Source organism: Prionailurus viverrinus, chromosome A3 (assembly GCF_022837055.1).
Source record: "Prionailurus viverrinus isolate Anna chromosome A3, UM_Priviv_1.0, whole genome shotgun sequence".
Lineage (NCBI taxonomy): Eukaryota > Metazoa > Chordata > Mammalia > Carnivora > Felidae > Prionailurus > Prionailurus viverrinus.
In genome coordinates, this window is record NC_062563.1 from 54197735 (window position 1) to 54217948 (window position 20214).

The 20214-nt window shown below is 43.1% G+C and overlaps 1 protein-coding gene and 1 long non-coding RNA gene across 4 annotated transcripts in view; one reads left to right on the plus strand and one right to left on the minus strand.

The window, feature by feature from the left end:
• Window positions 1-20214, plus strand: part of ST6GAL2 (ST6 beta-galactoside alpha-2,6-sialyltransferase 2) — an 85334-nt gene that overhangs the window by 42940 nt on the left and 22180 nt on the right. For all 3 annotated transcript variants that reach the window (XM_047854374.1, XM_047854373.1, XM_047854375.1), the window contains exons 3-5: window positions 9137-9234; window positions 10922-11023; window positions 13773-13947. In XM_047854374.1, coding sequence (XP_047710330.1) covers window positions 9137-9234; window positions 10922-11023; window positions 13773-13947 — 375 coding nt within the window. The remainder of the gene's footprint in view (window positions 1-9136; window positions 9235-10921; window positions 11024-13772; window positions 13948-20214) is intronic.
• On the minus strand, window positions 5309-17865 carry LOC125162870 (uncharacterized). Its single transcript, XR_007151205.1, has 4 exons — window positions 17697-17865; window positions 16692-16867; window positions 8209-8289; window positions 5309-5593 (listed from the first exon to the last, which is right to left on the minus strand). It is a non-coding gene; the product is annotated as an uncharacterized LOC125162870 (long non-coding RNA).

The window sequence follows — 20214 nt, forward strand, 5'->3', positions numbered from 1 at the left end:
AGAAAAGAGCAGAACTGTCTGCAGGGCAGCGACAGTTAGAGAGGGCGCAACTGCAAAGAGAAGTATGCATGGTGGTAATTTTAGTTAGCCCAGGGACTAAATGGATGTTGTGGCTCAGAGAAGAGCCCTTCCTGTCCGCACAATGAGCTCTGACCTCACGCCAGCTAGTGCATGTCCAACCTTTGAGTCGTGGCCAGGACACCCATCAGGGACCTTCTCTCAAGATGGTAAATAACATGACCACACCTTGGGTATCCGTCTTTCCTTCTGAACTCTGCCTTCAGAGCCCTGTCAAGAGCCCAGGAGCACATCTGGGTCATAGTTCCTGTATTAGGCCTGTCCAGAGAAACAGATTGATGTAGAGAGAGAGGAGATTTTTTTAAGGACTTGCTCCTGCCGTTGTGGGGACAGACAAGTCTGAAATTTGTAGGGCAGGTGAGTAGGCTGGAAGTTTGGATAAGAGTTGAGATTGCTGTCTGGAGGCTGGAGTCTGCAGGGCAGGCCAGCAGGTGGGAAGTTGAGGCAGGGCTTCTCTTTTGCATCTGGAGGCAGAATTCCTTCTTTCTCAGCAAACTTCAGGCTTAGCTGTAAGGCCTTAGCCTTCCCTCTGTGCCCATGCTCATTCCATTGCCACACGGGCAAACAAGCAGTTTGAGTCTATAGAATCATCCATTCATTTAGTAAACATGTGTTTAGTCCTTACTATGCTCAGACTTCTGTACTAGGTGCCAAGAAAAAAATGTGAATCGGACACAGCCTTGGCCTGAAGTCAAGTTGTAAAACAACTGTGTCTAATACATTCTCACAGTAGACAGTGTTGTAGCTCATAGCTAATCTGGAAGTTTCAGTCAAGGGGCTTTTGCTCACTTGGTAGAAAGGAATAACCATTGTTTCTTGGGTCTGTCAGTGTTCTGTATTCCTGAGGAGGGGCTGACATGCCAGAGCTGCCTTGAAATGGGGCGATGCCATTGTAATTGGGTCCCACCACCCAGAACTCCTATCAGACATTCTTGGGAATGGAGCTGAATGTGAATTTTTAAAAAGTTGAAAAAAGTAAGCATGAGCACGGGCTTGAGGTGTAGGGTCCCAATGTCCCAGTGCTGACATTACAGCAGGCTCATAATAACACTGTCCATGTGTCATATGCAGCCAAAGCCGGAGCAGAGTAGTCTGCAATTGATTATGGAAGAACAGTGGTTTAAAGCTCCCTGGGGTGAAGTTCCTTCTCATTCCCGAGGACCATTATTAATAATGTAAGAAGGAATTTAAGTATTATGCTTTAAAGCAGGCAGTAACTTGCTTCCGGTTTTGTTTTGCTTTATTTTAAACACCTCTGCACAGTAGCTGCATATATGGATTGCTCTTGCGTGTCAGGGAGATTTCTCTTGCTCTTTATTCTGGCAAAAATATCCTTGACCAGAGTCTTATAAATTCTACTTGATTCAGAGTTTGGAAGAGAGTGTGAAAGACACTGGGAATTACACATTTCTGGGGAACGTGAAATGTCACTTACATCTTTGTTAGTTGCTAGCATCCAAATTTAACTTCTATTGTCTGCCCTTAGGTGAAGCTTCATGATTAGAACTATAGACTTCCAATTATGATATTGAAGAACGCAACTCAGAAATTTTAAGAAATTGTCTTTATTGTATTGCCCAGGTTCCTTTGAACCCAGTTTTTTACTACCATTTTAAGAATGTGGAATCAGCACAGTTCCGTGTGTAAAAGCAAAAAGTTTCATTTTTATAAGCGAGGGTGTCTCTTAGTCTCAGCACTTGTGCATGCCAGGTGCTTCTATGTCTCCTTCCTGCTCCCCTAACGTATATGTGCTTATAACACATATTTGTTAATGTCTCTCTTGATAAAAACAGATTCACTAAGCAGATTCCTTCAGGCAACTTTGAATGCTGGGGCGTGCCATGCTGGTTAGCTAAAATCATCTTGGCCCCTACATTTCTACTTGTGTAATTGGCTAAATGAAGATCAAAGAACTTACAGAAAGGTCATGGTCTCATGAAAGACTGAGGAAGAAGCTAAGAAAGTACCTACCTCCATGTCACCCCTGCCAGGAGGCCCCTCCAGGCTGTACTGGCCCAGAATGCTCCATCAATCTCCCCTCTCTGAGTGGGAGACCCCATGCGCCTCAGGTTTGCTTATCGGCCGCCCTGTAGCTCCCTCTGCTGGTTGCTCCGCTTCTCCCTCTTCTGTTAGGCTTGCTTCTCCCTCTTCTGTTAGGCTTGAGTCATGCCATGTAATTGTTTTTGAGAACAGTATAGCAGTTGTAAACACCTCCACTTTGAATATGTTATTGCAAAGCAAACTGAACTGTTTTGGAAACATGGGACATTCTTTCCTAGAACTAAGAGATGATTTTTTTTTCAGCCATACACATAAACAATAATAATTTGGTAGTGAAATCAGCTCCCAGCAGTCCTGTGCAAACACACTACAGAGGAGAAATGTCTTAACAGCCCTAGCCCTGATGTGGGAAATCAGGGACTGTGTGCTTGAAACTCAAATTCTGGGAAGGGTCTGGGGAAGTGGGAGGGTGTGGAGGGCTTTGTGTAGGAAGCAGGGCATACGGTACTTGGTGGTAATAGCTTAGGATTTGGCAGATCCTGATGCCTCAAAAGGGGAGAAAGAAGATCCTGTAGTTATTTAACAGGAATTGATTATTTATTGAGTCCCCAACCCACCGAGGCCTAATGCTATGCTAGGCACTAGCGATGCAAAGATAAATAAGACTGAGAGATAAATCTCAAGTCCTATGCAGTCTATTGGAGAAGACCAACTGGAACAGACATTTTCAGTATTGTGGTTAGAAGGACAGAGAGATATGCATACTGACGGGGAAGAAATGACAGCAGAATCCTAACCCACCGTGAGGGCTGATGACTGGGTAGAGAGAGGTTAGCAAGGACTGCCCAAAGAGGGAAATCCAGGCTGAAGTCTAGGGTAAGAGGTAGGTGAGACAAAGCATGAGAAGTGCTTGGCGGGGCGGGAGGTGGGGGGCACACAGAAGGGCACAGGGGTAGGGAGATGGGGGAGGTGGGTGGCATGAGATCTACAGGGAGCATGAGGGGCTGGGAGTGGGGAGAGACTTACATTGATAGGCAGGCAGGCCGCTTGCACATCATTCTCCAGAAATTAGATTTCACTTAATAATTGTAATAAAAGGTGCCACTTATAGGGTGTCTACTGCAAAGACCTGTTCTAAATGCTCTTGTGTAAACTGTTGCAAAGCCAAGAAAAGGAATCTTCCTGTTTTATGGGGGCACCTACAGGCACAGTGGGTGGAGCCTGGACTCCATTAAACCCCACTCTGGGTCTCCAGAAAGTCTAGCTCTGACCCCTGGGTCCATGGGGCCGAGAGAGGCATTACGATCTTTGAAGCAGGGAAGTGATGGGTCAGCTTTGCATTTCAGAGAGAGTTCCAGAGCCTGGAGTGGAGGGCACAAAGGAAGTCACACTGCAGCAGTCCCAGGGAGAGGCGAGGCACACAGGGGCGGCGGAGTCTTGAGAGGGATGAATCATCTCTTTGGCAGGCCATTCCCTATAGACCGGAGGCTTTTGCTCCCTTGCTGTTTCAGATTTTGTTTTCTGGAGGAGTGCGGGAAGGGAGGAGGGGGATGTGGGGCCCAGTGCCCAAGGCAGGGCACTGACTTAGTGCTGGTATGCCTCCTGGCTGGCTGCTTCTTGAAGGGTTTTTTAATCTTCCTTAGTGAATGCATGTAGCCTGGCCCTGTTCTCAAGGTCAACACGAAATGGCTCTACCCTGGAAATGCCTTCTCCAGAAATGAGGCTTTACTTTATTCCCCATGTGCTTGCTGTCTGATCCATTCCTTCTTTTCTAAATATGAATGGACAGCTTAGTTTTTCAAGAGCGTTATCAAGGAGATGCACAGCCAGGAATATGTTTACAAAACATGTCTGCGTGATTGACACGCTCTCAGCTCATCCTCCCCAAAACGCTCCCCCCTCCCATCCTGATCCCACTGACAGCTTTAAGGAGGTTCCTTCTCCATCCATAGCAGCCTCCTGCACAAAAATTGGCCTTTTAACTCTTTAGACTCCTACCACTTCCAAAGGAATTAAGCTAGTTTATGTTTTTGTGCCCTGTGCCTTGTGTGGTCGCTTGAAGGCTTAACACACACCTCAGTGTAGAATACTGGCATTTAAAAGCTGTGACATTTTCAAGGGTGATACCGTTAATTTGGAATTTCTACCTAATTAATTTGAAAAGCACCCACTGCTTGGAAGCCTTGGCTTGTTCACCTCTCCTTTAGACAGAGGCTGCGTCCAAGGGCAGCATGGTTTAGCAGGAGAACTAAGGTTCAGCAGCACTGGCCTCACACTTCTTGCCCTCATAGTGCCCTGATTACGTCTGTTCCTAAAGGTCACCTCACTGCCTGGAGCCTGCTCTCACTCTGGCTTGGGAGTGGGTTGCTCCAGATCAGCAGTTCACATCGTTGTGATGTGCTTACATTTGGGGTCCCAAGACCCCTTCAGGGGCTCATGAGGGGAAAACTTCTTACGAAAACACACAGGGGTCTTTTTAACCATTGACGTTTGCACTGGTGGTGCAGAGGCAGCGGTAGGTAAAACTGTTGCTTAGTGTAAATGAAGGCAGTGTTGCCCAATGGTACTAGTTGTGACTTCTGCAGCCAAGCTCTGCAGGAGAAGAATAGAGAGGCAGTTTCACTTATGGATGTCCTTGAGGAAGCAGGAAAACATTTAAAAATGTTGGCTTTATTAAATATCAGTCTTTGAGTACACGTGTTTTCAAGACCAAGAAGGCAATGACGTGAAAACGCTTCTGCACACCAGCACATAGTGGAAAAGCCCTTGTGTGGCTGAGTAGTGAGCAGAATTAGCCACTTGTATCATGCGACGCCATGTTTACTTGAAACAAATGGCTGATAGACATACTTTATTCAGTCACTGGATATTTGGTAGATATTTTCTCAAAGAGGAATTGAGTGAGCCTTTCCCTTTTAGGAAAATAGTGGACAGTATTTTTTTTTTTTTGCCAGTAATAAAATTCAAGCTTTTAACCAGGAACTTGTAACTGAACCCAAGATTGTCTGCCCTGTGTGCAGCAGCAAAGCCAATCACCGAGACGTCAGGTATGCAGCAAGGAAAGGGTTCATTTATGCAGCCAAACCTGAAGAAGGGAGGATAAGCCTCAAATCTGCTTCCTCCAAGGAGGAGGGAATGAGTTTTTTACAATCATAGGGGTTGAGAATGCATACATATTGATGCAAAGCGCAAGGAAACTTAACAACTACTCATAAGGAAAGATAGCATGTTCATTGAGCAAACATTTATTGTAACATATACCCCATGTTCCCTTGAGGTGGAGACTTAACTCTGGAAGGAGGCAGAATTCAGCCCCTGATGTCAGGAGGTTATCTTCAGATGAGGAGAGGGGTTATGGGCTTGCTCTGAGAGCCAGTATAAACTGGAGGGGGTCTTGGGCTTGTAATCTCGAGTAAGGAATGCCGGGCCTTGCTTGTTCCTAGGCTGGAACCATATCAGTTGACCTTGAGTCCAGGCTTCTGCAGAAATAGCTAAGTGAGTCTGTTAGTGGGGTCTGAAAAGACACAGCAGCTGATTAGGGGGGAACAGTTCTCAGAAAAACAAGCTTTAAACTTTCTGCTAGTTTCAACCTCATTAACCCCATGAGGCACTCTTTCAAACTTAGAAGTGTCCCAGCCTTAAAAACTGATGAGATGCATGGTAATATTAACTGCTGTGACTTGGGGGGATACCTTATAATGAAGTGCATCAATATTTGGAAGATCTGCATAACTTATTAAATTGGTAGTTCTAAATGACTGTTGCACAATGCTGCAAAATCATGCGTGGGTGAATCATCCATTTTAAGAGCAAGATGAACTATTTGAATGGATTTTAATGTAACAGAGCATGGCAAGTTCATTGATACGGTTTCACATTTCCACATTAGGAAAGCTTTTTTAAGAAACTAGCACCTGTCAAGTTTTGATGAAGTATCAAAGAAGAATATTCTCAGTAATGTGGAAAGACTTTAAGTACTCCTTACATTTTCAAAGATGTATCGGAGGGTTCATATACTTCAACTAAAGCAATATGTTGCAACAGAATGCAGAAGCAGTTAAGAGAAACCAACTGTCTTCTAAAAAGCCAGGCTTTAAAGAGATTTGCAGACATTTAAACCAGTGCAAGTCCTCTATTTTTTGAAAATATGGTTATTTTTCATAAAAATATTTTATTTGAAAATAAATTAGTAAGTAAGGGTGCCTGCGTGGCTTGGTTGGTTAAGCATCTGACTCTGGATCTCAGCTCAGGTGTTGGTCTCAGGGTGGTCAGTTCAAGGCCCACCTTGGGCTCCATGCTGGGCATGAAGCCTACTTTAAGAAAGTAATAATCAGTTAATTAATAAACATCTTTAAGTTTTCTTTTTTTTTTAATTTTTTTTTAACGTTTATTTATTTTTGAGACAGAGAGAGACAGAGAATGAACGGGGGAGGGTCAGAGAGAGAGGGAGACACAGAATCTGAAACAGGCTCCAGGCTCTGAGCGGTCAGCACAGAGCCCGACGCGGGGCTCGAACTCACGGACCGTGAGATCGTGACCTGAGCCGAAGTCGGACGCTTAACTGACTGAGCCACCCAGGCGCCCCAAAGCATCTTTAAGTTTTCTATTTTGCTTCCGAAGTAGGCATATATTGACAGATATAATCCAAATAAACAAAAGAACTTTGGGTTATCAATAATTTTCAAGAGTGTAAGAGGGTTCTAAGACCAAAACGTGAGAACCACTGCTTTGGGTAATCAAATTTTTCTGACTCCAATAGCATTTGAATTTGTATGAGAAAATACTATCCAATAAAAATAAATAACCAAACAGCTCATTACAAAAAAAAATGTATGAACAAGTGCCTATATTGTAAAGAAAATAGAAAGTGTTTAGGTTGTTAGGCATCATTTATTCAAAGCATGGATCACCTAGAATGTAAACATTGGCAAACCTCTTTATTTATTTCTTTAAGAACCAAGTAGTAAATATTTTAGTTTTTGTGAGCCATGGGGGTCACTGTCACAACTCACCTCTGCCATTACAGACAATAGATAAACAAATGACTATGTCTGTGTTGTGGTCCAGCTTTATTTACTAAAACAGGTGGTCACAGCTTGCTCCCCCCTGCACCATTTCCCCTAAACGAACACTGCAGAATTTTTTTAATGCTTATTTATTTTTGAGAGAGAAAGAGAGAACAAGCTGGGGAGAGGCAGAGAAAGAGGGGAACAGAGGATCTGAAGTGGGCTCTGTGATAACAGCAGAGAGCCTGGCATGTGGCTTGAACTCACAAACCTCGAGATCATGAGCTGAGTTGAAGTCAGACGCTTAACCCCCTGAGCCACCCAAGGCTCCCCTTTAGAATTTTTTCAATTATGTAGTCAAGTACCCGTTATTCCTTCTTTGTGTTCTGTTTAATTTTGGTGCTCAAAACTGGAATACAAATTCTTCTGAGTTCAGGGCCCGTCAAGAAAGGCACCTAAGATAACTGTGTTTTGTTTGTTTTTCTTTTTAATGTTTGTTTATTTTTGAGAGAGAGACAGAGTGCGAGCAGGGGAGGGGCAGAGAGAGAGGGAGACACAGAATCTGAAGCAGGCTCCAGGCTCTGAGCTGTCAGCACAGAGCCGGACACAGGGTTCAAATCCACAGGGTTCAAATCCATGTGAGATCATGACCTGAGCTGAAGTCAGATGCTTAACTGACTGAGACACCCAGGCCCCCCCTAAGGTAACGTTGTTTCAATGGTGGCGTGTGTGCCCAGTCTCTGATACTTAGGGAGTAGGAAAGTCTCTCCTAGGAAGACTGCTCAGGAGGGAGCAGCACACTCAAGGAGGTGGCCTGCTTTAAGGACTTGTGTGGGGTATGGTCACGGTAAACATAGGGCACATCTACAGGCTCTTTGGTGAATCAGAAATACATAACCTTACCTCTCTCTCACGCAGACAGAGGCATTGTCATTGCTCCAAGGTAAGCTTGAAATGTGCATAGAATTTTTGAAGCTAAAGATAGCCCGTAGCGATTCCCTTATTGCTGATTAACTCTGGTTTCTGGGCAACACAGTAGCTGGCTTGGGAGATTTCAAGACATATGCATGCATCTAGACTGCTTTGTGGAAAGGGAACGTGTCCCCATTCCCATCTAGCCTACCTCTAGCTCTTCGTGTCCTCGTCAGCCTCCAGGATGTGGGAGGTGTGTTTTCACCCGGGACCCCTGAGAACTTGAGGAAGTCTGTCAAGTTGAACGAAGAGAGACACAGATTTATGTTGTAGTCGAGGCTCGGTGAACCAAGGTGTGCCCTTAAAGAGTGTAAAGAGCCTCGGCAGCCAGTACCACTGGTGGTGTCTCCCGCCCTCCAGTCCTGTGGCAGTTGGTCATACCATTGCTGGAAATGCAGAATGCTCTCGATTGCTCTCACATGGGCCTTCTGGGAATCAGCAGCAATTTGTAAAGCACAGAAATCAGCTGATTTTCTTTCTTTCTTTCTTTTTCAACTTTTAAATTTCAATTCCAGTATAGTTAACGTACAATGTTCTATAGGGCTGGTGTTCTTTTTAAGCACAAACCAGTACCCCAAGATATAAAAGTTTCACTGAAGGTTGTGGCTCTCACTGTGTGGGAGATGTCCTTGTCCTGGCACAAGTGGCCTCTTTAGCGACACCATGAGCAGCCTTCGTGCTCTAAAGCAATAAGAGGCCACAAACAAGCAGGCTCTGTCTGCAGCCTTTGTCTGCTCCCATAGATTCCATCTTGGAAATACCCTGGAATCTCTGAGAATGCCCACATAAAGCATGCCCCTTTAAAGAATATGAACACATAACAAGTACCTACATATATCTGAGATGACATTGGACCACATGTAATGGATTCATATGTTCCCATGTTGATTTGTCCCCTAGCGAAGACCTCATTTGAAATAAACACTACAGACACTGAAAATGACATGTATGGGTATCTTAACTATATTGGTTGTTTCCAGTTAGCTTCAGGTATTAAAAAATTTGCTTTAAAACTTTTTCTAAATTATGTTGATTCTACAGCAAAAAATTAAGTAACTTTGTCACTCATGTGTTCTTAGATTCTCATGATGCAGTTTTGAGATTTAACTCGGCACCTACACGTGGCTATGAGAAAGATGTTGGAAATAAAACCACCGTGCGCATCATTAATTCCCAGGTAAGATGTATGGAGTGTTTTCATGCATGTACATTTTATAGGTAAATAGTTTAACTGGGTGAATGAAGAGAAATTACCCAGTTGTACACGACCATGGTCTTGCTTATTTGTAGGTTCTTGTAATCATAAAAGAATTGATGAGAAAAAATGCAGATAAATAGGCATTTATGTGTGACATGACTAGGAAGAAATGAGTAAATAAGATTAAAAGGAAAAATCAGAGAAGATATAGAAACATGTATGGATATCCATATATGCATATGTATGTGCATATATATATATAATCATAGTCTTAGTGTGTTGTATATTACAGATGGAGCAAAGGACAGTTAAATTTCGAAAAAAAATCATGGTGGTGTGAAAGGCAAGGGATGAAGGGGAGAAAAAGCAAAGGCTACAAAATCCAAGGGTCAGTAGGGTGGCTTGGAAACTTTAGTCCATTATCTGAAAATTTTAAAAATGAAATTGTTGAAAATGGAAGTATTTCTCTTTTTGGTGTTCTTCATACAAATGTTTTCCAAATTCAAAGCAAAATTATTCTCAAAACCATGGCAGTTTCTAGAGTTTCAAACTATATAGAAAGAACATGAGGTGATGGATGATTTATGACAAGTTGCTTGCAGAAGAAAAGATTAGCTTTCTGCCTGGGACCCTGAGCCAGGCAGCCTGCAGCAAGGGAAGAAACAATCGCCATGTTTCCTTGCTTCATAGACAGCATGGATTGTAAGAGTCGCCATTCATTTATGAACACTTCCAGCTTTTTAGCTAATCATCCCCACAAATTAAAATACATGCCACCTGTAAAATATGTCCTGACTTGAGAAATCTGTATGAAGAAAGAGAGTGCATCTTAAAAACTGTGAAAAGTTGCGCCTCAACACTGAGGAAAACTAAATTTTTTTTTCTCCTCCAAAGCTATAGTTTAAAAAAGATGATTGGCAGGTGAGCTCGAAGGACTCCTCTAGGACCACAGAGGGAGGAAGTCACATGTGGGCTGTCACCAGTCTGCTGGCTGTCCCTGTTCCATTTGTCCTGAGGCTGGCACTCTGAAGGCACCTTAATAACGTGGGTCATTCATATCTGTGCCTCCTTCTCCAGTTGTCTGTGAAGGCAGTTAGAGAGGAGGTCGGGGGTGCCAAATTAGCTAAGGCATCGCATCTTTCAGGAGCTGATTCGATACCACCGGCTATGGGTATAATGCTGATGAAAATGTAAGAACTCGTGAATTTTATTTTATTTTGTTTTTTAAATTTTTTTAATGTTTATTTATATTTGAGAGAGAGAGAGAGAGAGAGAGACAGAACAAGAATGGGGGAGGGGCAGAGAGACAGAGGGAGACACAGAATCCCAGGGAGACTCCAGGCTTTGGGCTGTGAACACAGAGCCCGACTGGGGACTGGAACTCATGAACCATGAGATCATGCCCTGAGCTGAGGTCAAGACGGGTAACTGACAGAGCCACCCACGCACCCCTCCTAAATTTTATTTTTAACCCTAGTTTCCCCAGACATTTCTTCAGGTTCATTAGCATGCAATGCCTGCCTCTCTCACTCCCCCAGAGGAAAATAGTAAAGTCTGAGTAACTTTGTTTTTCTTGCTCTGATTCATTTTTTTAAACTTTCCTCTTTTTAAAAATATAATTTTGAAGAGCCACTCGCTTTGAAATGATTTCTGTATGTATTTGCAGATTCTGACCAACCCCAATCATCACTTCATTGACAGTTCATTGTATAAAAACGTCATTTTGGTGGCCTGGGATCCTGCTCCTTACTCTGCAAATCTTAACCTGGTAAGTGTTCCCTTTGGTGGCCTTACCCTACTGATCAGACAGTGCCTTTGACTGGTTAATAATGGGAGCAAGTCAAGGATTAAGCTTTCACAGAATGAAACCAATCATGGGCACTACTGAAATACATGGGCGTTCATACCATTTTGATACCCAGTTCCGGTAGCGTACTTGGTGAATGTGACCTACCTAATGAAAAAAGGGCTTTTGCTCTGGAAGATTTAAAAACAAAAACAAATCACAGTGCCCTAAATGTTCAGAAATTCCTAGTTACACTGGAAGTTGAGCCAAGTAAACTCTGAGTTTTCCATTGTGATAGGGTTACATCACCTTCCATGTAGTTACGAGACCTTCTGAAGTAAATTCAAAGTGCTTGATAAGAGAATCTAAACTTTGTGAATCAACAGCTCACTGCCCTTTAAGTGGAACCTGTTACAGACTTTTTTTGAGTGTGCAACTCTGGCTTTTTCCTCTAAACCTTTCTTACCTTATGTGATATAGTGTAAACAAGATTACTGCTAGCCATCAAAATATAAGCAAGTTACATTCATGGCATTCTGGCAAATCATTGCCTATCTAAACAAGCAGCTAGTTACTTCTGGTGAGAACTTGGATGAAAAGCCGATGCACTTGTCTTTTAAGGAGGGCTGGGAAAGAAGTGTGATAGTTTTAGCCTCATGAAAGATAATGTCTGCTGTGCCACTGAGCGTCTTTCAACTTGTTCTGTCATGACCCAAGAGAATGCATCCTTCTTAAGATGATGGAAATGAGGGAACAGGCCTTGGCTTTACCAAGAGGACTTCCCAAGAGAGCAGCGGCCCAAGGTCAGATGGGTCCTTCTGGGGCTGTTGTGTCACTGGTCATCTTGAGACCAAGGCTGGACATTTAACTAGCATGATTCCTAACTGGTTCTTTTTTAAAAAAAATTTAAAAATTGTACTTAAATCCAAGTTAGTTAACATATAGTGTAGTAATGATTTCAGGAGTAGAAGACCCAACAAGTGCCCTCCTTAATGCCCCTCACCCACTTAGCCCCTCCCCCCACCATCACCCCTCTGGAGACCCTCAATTTGTTCTCTGCATTTGAGTCCTTTATGGTTTGCCTCCCTCTCTCTTTTAATCCTAACTGGTTCTTAACCAGGAGCGCAAACCAGAATCACCTGGAGAGTATTTTTTCAAATGTATCTGTCAGAGCCTCATTTCCTGACATATCACTTACAGCCCCAGTGTGTAGTTTCTGAGAAAGCTCTCTGGCTGATTTTCACAGGTACCGTCTACCGAGAATCCGGCACGAAATGCATGTTGGAACTCTTCAGCTTCCTTTCCGGTCTGAAGTTCTCTGGTTTTAAGTTCTGACAGCTTTCTCACTATCTGTGGACAGACTGAGAGCTCTAGCTATTGGACCTTGTTTCTTCCTCCTTGGGAAGCATCCAAGCCCAGGGCACAGAGCTGTCCAACCCGATGGAGGGGACAGCAACAGTGCTGAAACCCAGGCAACCGGGCTGCTTTCTGGGTGGCCTGTGCTCTGGGGAGCAGGAGGAGGGGTGAAGAAACTGAGGCCCACACTCCTCTTGCTTCCCTTCTGCTGCCTCTTGGCTTGGGTCAAAGTTTACAAAAGATGATTGGCCCCGGTCCTTCTCAAAATTGTTAAAGCCACAGAACCCATTCAACCATGGAATATTACTTGGGATCTCAGTGCGTATCTACTGTTTCCCGAAGGTGTCTGTTTGAAGGCATAACAGGGCCCTCAGAGCCTTATGAACTAAGTCTCTCCCCCACATACCTCCAAATCCCATTTTTTCATGGTGGCACCTCGGATGTTCTGAAGACATTTAAAAGTAAACCTAGGGGCGCCTGGGTGGCTCAGTCAGTTGGGCGACTAACTTCACTCAGGTCATGATCTCACAGATTGTGAGTTCGAGTCCCATGTATGGCTCTGTGCTGATAGCTCAGAGCCTGGAGCCTGCTTCGGATTCTGTGTCTCCCTCTCTCTCTGCCCCTCTCCTGCTCACGTTCTGTCTCTCTCCTTCAAAAATAAACATCAAAAAAAAATTTTAAGTAAATCAACCTTATTGTACATTTTTTCATACAGTAACATGTACAGTCAGTGGAAGGATACATGTTGATGAGTATTAGCAAATTTATATAGTCATGTATCCACCACCACAGTTAAGAATTGGAATATTTTCAGCACTCCCAAGAGTTCCTTGTGCCCCACCTATCAGTCTGCCCAGCACTGCCCCAGACCTAGGCAATAACTGATATGCTTTCTGTCACTGTGTATTACATATGAAAAATATGTTTTGAAATACACTGATTGAAGCCCCAGGGTCAGCACACTGTAGCCGTGGACCAAATCTGGCCCCATTTCGTAAATAAAGTTTTATTGGAACACAGCCATGCTCATTCATGATGTATCTTCTGTGACTTTCTCAGTACAATAGAAGCATCGACTAGTTGCAGCAGAGACTGTCTGGCCCACAAAGCCTCAAGGGTTTGCTACCTGGCCCTTTACAGAAAAGTCTGGGGCCCCTGCCCTAGCTCATCTCCCATATTGTCCCTCAGGGCTGGGACCCTATCTCTTTTTGTTCTGGTTCCCTCATCCATGAGGCAGTGCCTGTACTTCACCTCCTTCTCCCAGGCCCTTAGCCTCTAAATAGTCTCCAACCCCACCCCGGTGCTGCCCTGTTTCCTTTTCACAGTGTGGTTCTCTGTACTTGATTGCGTTGATTTTTTTTTGTTTGTTTCTTAGTGGTACAAGAAGCCAGATTACAACCTGTTCACTCCATATGTTCAGCACCGGCAGAGAAACCCAAATCAGCCATTTTACATTCTTCATCCTAAATTTATATGGCAGCTTTGGGACATTATCCAGGAGAACACCAAGGAGAAGATTCAGCCCAACCCACCATCTTCTGGCTTCATTGGTAGGTATATATAAAAATGGATGATCAGGCAGGCACTCAGGGTTAGGGTTAGGCTTAGTATTTAGCAAATGTACAGTTATGTTATTTAATCAGAACAATTAAAAGGTGGTTTTAGAGGAAGCATAGATAAGCTGAAGATAGTAGAAACACTCTGTTTTTTCCAGTTTTCTATTGGTACGTGATAACTGCCCCCAGAATTGCAAGATGTACAGCAAAAACTGTTTCATTTTCTGTCGGTTTTGTGGGTCAGGACAGGCTGGGCTGGGTTTTCTTCTGTTCCACAGGCTTCAGTGGGAATCACTTCATGGTATTCACCTGCTTCATGGGATGGCTACACTCTCGTGGTTGGCCCCTTTGGCGGGGATGGCTGGGAGGGCGGGCTCAGCCAGGACTATTGACTTTGTGCCTGCACGTGGTCTCTTGCATGGTGGTCTCAGGGCACTCAGGCTTCTTACATGGGAGCTCATGGCCCCTGGCAAGTGTGCCAAAAGGCAGGAAATAGAAGCTGCCTGTTTCTTAAGGTTGAGGCCTAGAGACCTGCACAATGTCACTTGCACTCTTCTGCGGGTCAGAGTAGTCAAGGCCCCACTGGATTCAAGGGGGAAGACACACAGACCCCACCTGGGTCATCTGTGATCCACTAGCCACTCACCCATTCACATTGTTTACGTGATACCAGATTGAGGAGCTGAATTTGTGACCGTAGGATAGTGTCATGTGCTGCAAGATAGCAAGTGCAGGCTTTGATGAGACTAATTCTAAGACCTTGTACAGCTCTTGCTGCCAGAGTCCACTAGCTCTAATCTAAAAAATGGATTTTTTCCATATAACAGAATCATCACACTTAGCTTATTATATATATATATATATATATATATATATATATATATATATATATATTTTTTTTTTTTTTCAGCCAGGCTTTGATCCTCCAAAATTTGTGGTTTTACTCTACTTCTTTACCCATGATTCAGCTAATCATCCCATTATCTCTTTGATTTTACCCGAGTAGGGTAATATTAAGGAATATCCTCGATCCCCTTGGCAATATGAAAGCTGTAGTGGAACCAAAGGATGTTAGTTGTGTCCACAAAAAACTGTGATGTTCTCCCCGCCTAATTTCAACGAATTAGCCACCCTGCGTCTTAATTTGGGCTGCAAACTGGGTCCCTCTGAATAAAGGAGAGATTTATGGAGATAGCACTGTTTTCATTATGGATACGGGACACACAAGTATCTGAATGGAGGCCTGTGGATTTTGGAGTGAGTTTCTGGCATTGCAATAATGTGAACTATTTTACCTAGAGTTCAAGACAGAATTTACGATATGACTCTGTAGATTAGCTGCCTTAAGTATAGCTAACCCCCTTTTAAAGTCATACCTTTGACACTCTGTGTCCAAATCAGTTTTTTGAAATCGTAGTGTCTTTACCTTTTGCACAGTTTCGTGAGATCCTGTTGCTTTAGGAAAGAAAGTATAATCCAGTTTGTCAGCAAAGGGTAAGTAGGAGAGTATAATGCTTAGACAGCGTAACGGGATGTGGCAGAAGTTTAACAAAATCATTTTCATATTGTTGCCTTCTCACGAATTCATGGGGCTTCTGCTTGCTTGGAGCAGAAGTTTTAGAGCACAGTGGGGGCTGTCAGATATACTTACAGCAATGTGCAGTTGAAAGACTCACATAGATAGTCATAGCTGGAGAGAAATATTTTCCCATGTGTTTTTGTTGGAAGGAATCCTGCCACACATGGCCAGCTTCCTTTCATAGCTATTTACTGAGAATTTGGAGTTTTCAGAAGCTGATACTTGCCTTAGAGGCTGCTTTTACACGAATATGGAGGAATGCAGTTTGATGTCATTGCAGGAGTGGAGGCTGGGTCTGGCAGGTTAAGTGTAAATTCTTCTCTGCCCTTTACCAGCTTTTTGATCATGGGCATGTCACTTACCCCCGTGAGCCTTAAATATGCTCATATGAGAAATGAGACTCATAAAATCTTTCTAAAGATGAGTTGGTGTGCCGATGGGCAATGGTTCCTGTTTTCTACCACTGTCCTGCCCAGAGTGACAACTATTAGCCACATGTGGCTATGCAAATTTAAATTAATTAGGATTAAAGGAGAGAAAAGCTTCAGTTCCTCTTGCACTTGCCTTATTTCAGGTTCTTAGTATCCACGTGCACTGGCGGCCACTGTCTTGACAGTGCAGGAGAACATCTCCATCATCACACAAAGTTGCATAGGACAGTGCTGTTAAGTTTTGCTAATCACAGAAGAATGAAAAAAGAGCAAGCAGATAAGGAAGCCTTAAGTTCCCAGTGGGCGGGCTGTGCTCTGTGACTGGGGATACAGATGTCACAGAAGACATGACCTGCCGTCCCTGGCCGGATTTAAGAGTGAGCTCTCACTAAGGATGGACGGGAGATGCAGTCGGGGTGGGCTGTGCCCAGCAGAGCCCCAGTCGCCCTCTGAATACTCTGCTGATTTTGCAATCTGTCTGCCTCCTCTTTGATCCTGCTCAGAAATATGCTGAGAGCCAGTCTGTTTTATAACTTATCTGATGTTCCTAAATATTAGCAGAATGATGTCGCTCACATCTCAATCTGTCGGGCATAAGAATTTCTAAAAATCAATGAGTTATTTTCTGTTACTGAGAAGTGTTCTCCAAATATGTGTTCTAAGGTCACGTAGAAAAAAAAAAACTATTGACTTCTTGTCTCACCACCTCATCATGTCCAGACACTAACCTCTCATGTTCATTACTGGACAAAAAGAACCCATTGCAGAGCTGGTGTGTGAGATCAAGATGTTTCTGTGTGCACAGCGCTGGGCTCTGTCCAGGTACAGCGATCAGCAGGGTGCTTTCTATCAGAGGAGAGCAGTATTCTGACACCCTGCTTTCCTCATTAGCACAGGGCTCCACCTGTGGGGAAGACATTGCAGGTGAAGCAAGATGAGGCCCTTTGCTTTATGGATGTGCTCTTCTGGAAAGGAAAATGGTGTCACATTTAATTACTGATGTTTCTAAACCTGCTGCATACGTTTTCCTTATACGTGTTGTGAATCTGCACGTGTGAAATAGAGGGACTCTAAAAGTTGACTGTTTTGAACACAAAAGACATGTCTTTCTATGGAAATAAATGGTAGTTAGATTCCCAGGGGAACACACCTTGAACCCTTTAAATGTCATGTCATTGGTGGTATTAGGAGACTTGTTCCTGGTGCCTGAATTCATCATACAGGAGAAAGGTGGAGAAAATGGAAGGGGAAAGTCATCCAATAAGTAGGTATTAATTAAGCCCCTCTATGTGCCAAGCATGATGCTGAGCCCAGGCTCAGCCCAGTGGTGAGGAAACCAGGCAAAGAACTCATGGTGCACCGAGTGACAGACATTACATAGGTGTGCCTTCCCTAAATAAAATAAAATTACAAACTGGGCAATGAAGGAAGAGAACAGGATGCATCAAGGGCTGGGAAGTGTGTGCTTTTCCCATTGTGTTCCTGCTCTTAGCCTAGCGCATAGGAGGTACAAGAAGTAATTATTTGGAGAATGAATGTTTTAGCTTAGAACTTGAGAAGTTCTCAAGTTTAACATGTGTCAGAATCACCCAGAGAGGGCTTATGTATTAGATATCTAATGATGTGAGGCAAATTACCCCAAAACTTAGCTACTGGACAGAACAATAAGCATTTGTTATCTTGTACAGTTTCTGTGTTCAATATTGTAGGAGCAGATTGTCTGGCTGGCTTACCTTGGTATCTTTCATGAGATTGCATTGAGCTGTCTGGACTTGGCTTGGCTGATCTGTTTTCTAGATGGTTCACTCACAAGATGGCTGTTGACTGGAGGCCTCAGTTCCTTACCACACCTCTCTATAGGTCTACTTGAATGCTCTTACAACATGGCAGCCAGCTTCCCTATAGCAGGCAATCCAAGGAAGAGAGCAAGAAGGAGGTCTCAGTACTTTTTATGGTGTCATAAACTATCTATCCCCTTGGCTACATTCTATTTGTTACACAAGTCAGTCCCATTGTTGTGGGATGGAACTACCCAAAGATGGGGATACCAGGTAGGGATCATTGGGGGCCATGCTGGAGGCTGGCTACCATACCTTTCTAAAACACAGACAAGTGGGCCCACCCCTAGAGTTTCTGGGAAGGTGGAAGGGGCAAGAATTTGCATTTCTAACAGGTTTTTAAGTGATGCTTCTGCTGTGGTCCTTGTTCTGTACTTTGAGAACCACCCTTCTGGCATTTTAGAATCCTGAAATTAGAAGGAAATTCAGAAATCAAGTCTGTGGGTCCTGTATTGATAGACATGCCATCAAGGTGATAAGCATTTAGCTCAGCAGGAGAACACAGGATGCTACCAATAATACATTATTCCTTTGTTTCTTTGAAGACATAGCTAAAAAATTTACTCTTATCATTACTGATGGATTTCTTTCATGCCCTAAAACTTGTGAAATGATATATATAACAGCTACCTGTCAACGTCCTTCTTAAAAGTAGATTTTTGTTCATTTGGTTGGTTGGTTTATCATCTTGGGACCCAGATTCTCAGATGTACTGATTAGTCAGGTATAAGTTCGGGCACCAATAAGCAACGTCCCAACTCTCATTGATTTCAGGAAACCGCCCTCAGTAATATTCAGGCAGATAGTTCAGCCAACATCTCCCATTCCAGAAGCATTTGTACCTTCATTAGCAACACCTAGTCCTGCACCAGCAGTCTCCTTGATGGCACACAAATCATGTGGGCTTGCCTGGTAGATAGGAGCTGTGGTAGGTATGTGTGTGTTCTTCTGGGTTATAACAATATATTATGATAAAAGTTATGTGAATACAGTCTTTCTCTAAAACTGGTATTGCAATGTGCTTACCCTTCTTCTGATGGTGTGAGGTGATAAAATGCCCATTTGATGAGATGACATAAGGTGAATGACATGGGCATTGGGATGTGGCATTTGGCCACCACTGACCTTCTGATGACCTATCAGAAGGAGAATCATCTGCTTTCTGACTGCAGGTGACCATGGGTAACTGAACCTAAAGATAAAGGGAAAACTACCATGTTGAAGGGAAGAAGGGTCTAGAAGTAACTTCTGTCCACTGCACCATTCTGAATGTTCCTTAGAACAGGGTTGGGAATATTGCTGCATCAATGTCAACTCTGATCACAATACCCAAATAGGCACTGTACTTTTTCCTGGGTTCTGTGGGATCTGTGTATTATCAGCTCCTATGGAGAAGTTTCCTTTTGGGCAAGATGTCCTAGTAACATCAGATTCAGTCACAAATATTTAACTTGCATCTGAATAAATTCTTCTTGTTCTGTCTACAGTAATAGGAACTGCCTTTTCTGATTATAACGAAAGAGCAGGGAGTTGTAGGATTTAAGGAACACATTGACCTAGCATTGAAGAAAACAAACTCTGAGAGCCTCTTCACTGGAAAAACATTCCAGAAGTTTCTCTTTAAAATTTTTTTTAAATATTTATTTATTTTTGAGAGACGGAGCACGAGCAGGGGAGGGGCAGAGGAGACACAGGTCTGAACTGTCAGCACAGGGCCTGAATCAGGGCTCGAACCCATGAAACATGACATCACTACCTGAGCCGAGGTTGGACGCTTAACCAACTGAGCCACCCAGGCGCCCCCAAAACATTCCAGAAGTTTCTAATTCACATACATAAAGGACTTATCAAAGCTAATAACTTCAGTTTGCTTTCTTTGTAATAAAACTGACTTAAAGAACATATGTGAACAATTTTTATAATATTGACAAAATGTAAATGCATACTAATATCAAGTGAATTAAACTATACTTTCATTACAAATTTTAATATTACTAAGATACTTATTAAAGATTTAATATCTATAATGTGTACTGAAGGTGGTCCTCTCAGATTTCTAAATGAACATTTTTGAACTATGTTTTCTCCCTTTTTTTATAACAATCGAACCCATGTTATTACCAAACTACTCTACCAACCAAAATATTTTGAAGAATCACTCCTAAAGAGATGAATATTCACTGCAATTAAATATGAAACCTAATTCAAAGTTGTACATTGATTAGTGATAATTGTCTTTCAAAATATTTTAAAAATTTTTTAATTTTTTTAATTTATTTTTGAGAGAGAGAGAGAGACAGAGAGACAGGGTGCAAGCGGGGGAAGGGCAGAGAGAGAGGGAGACACAGAATCCGAAACAGGCTCCAGGCTCTGAGCTGTCAGCACAGAGCCCGACATGGGGCTCGAACTCACA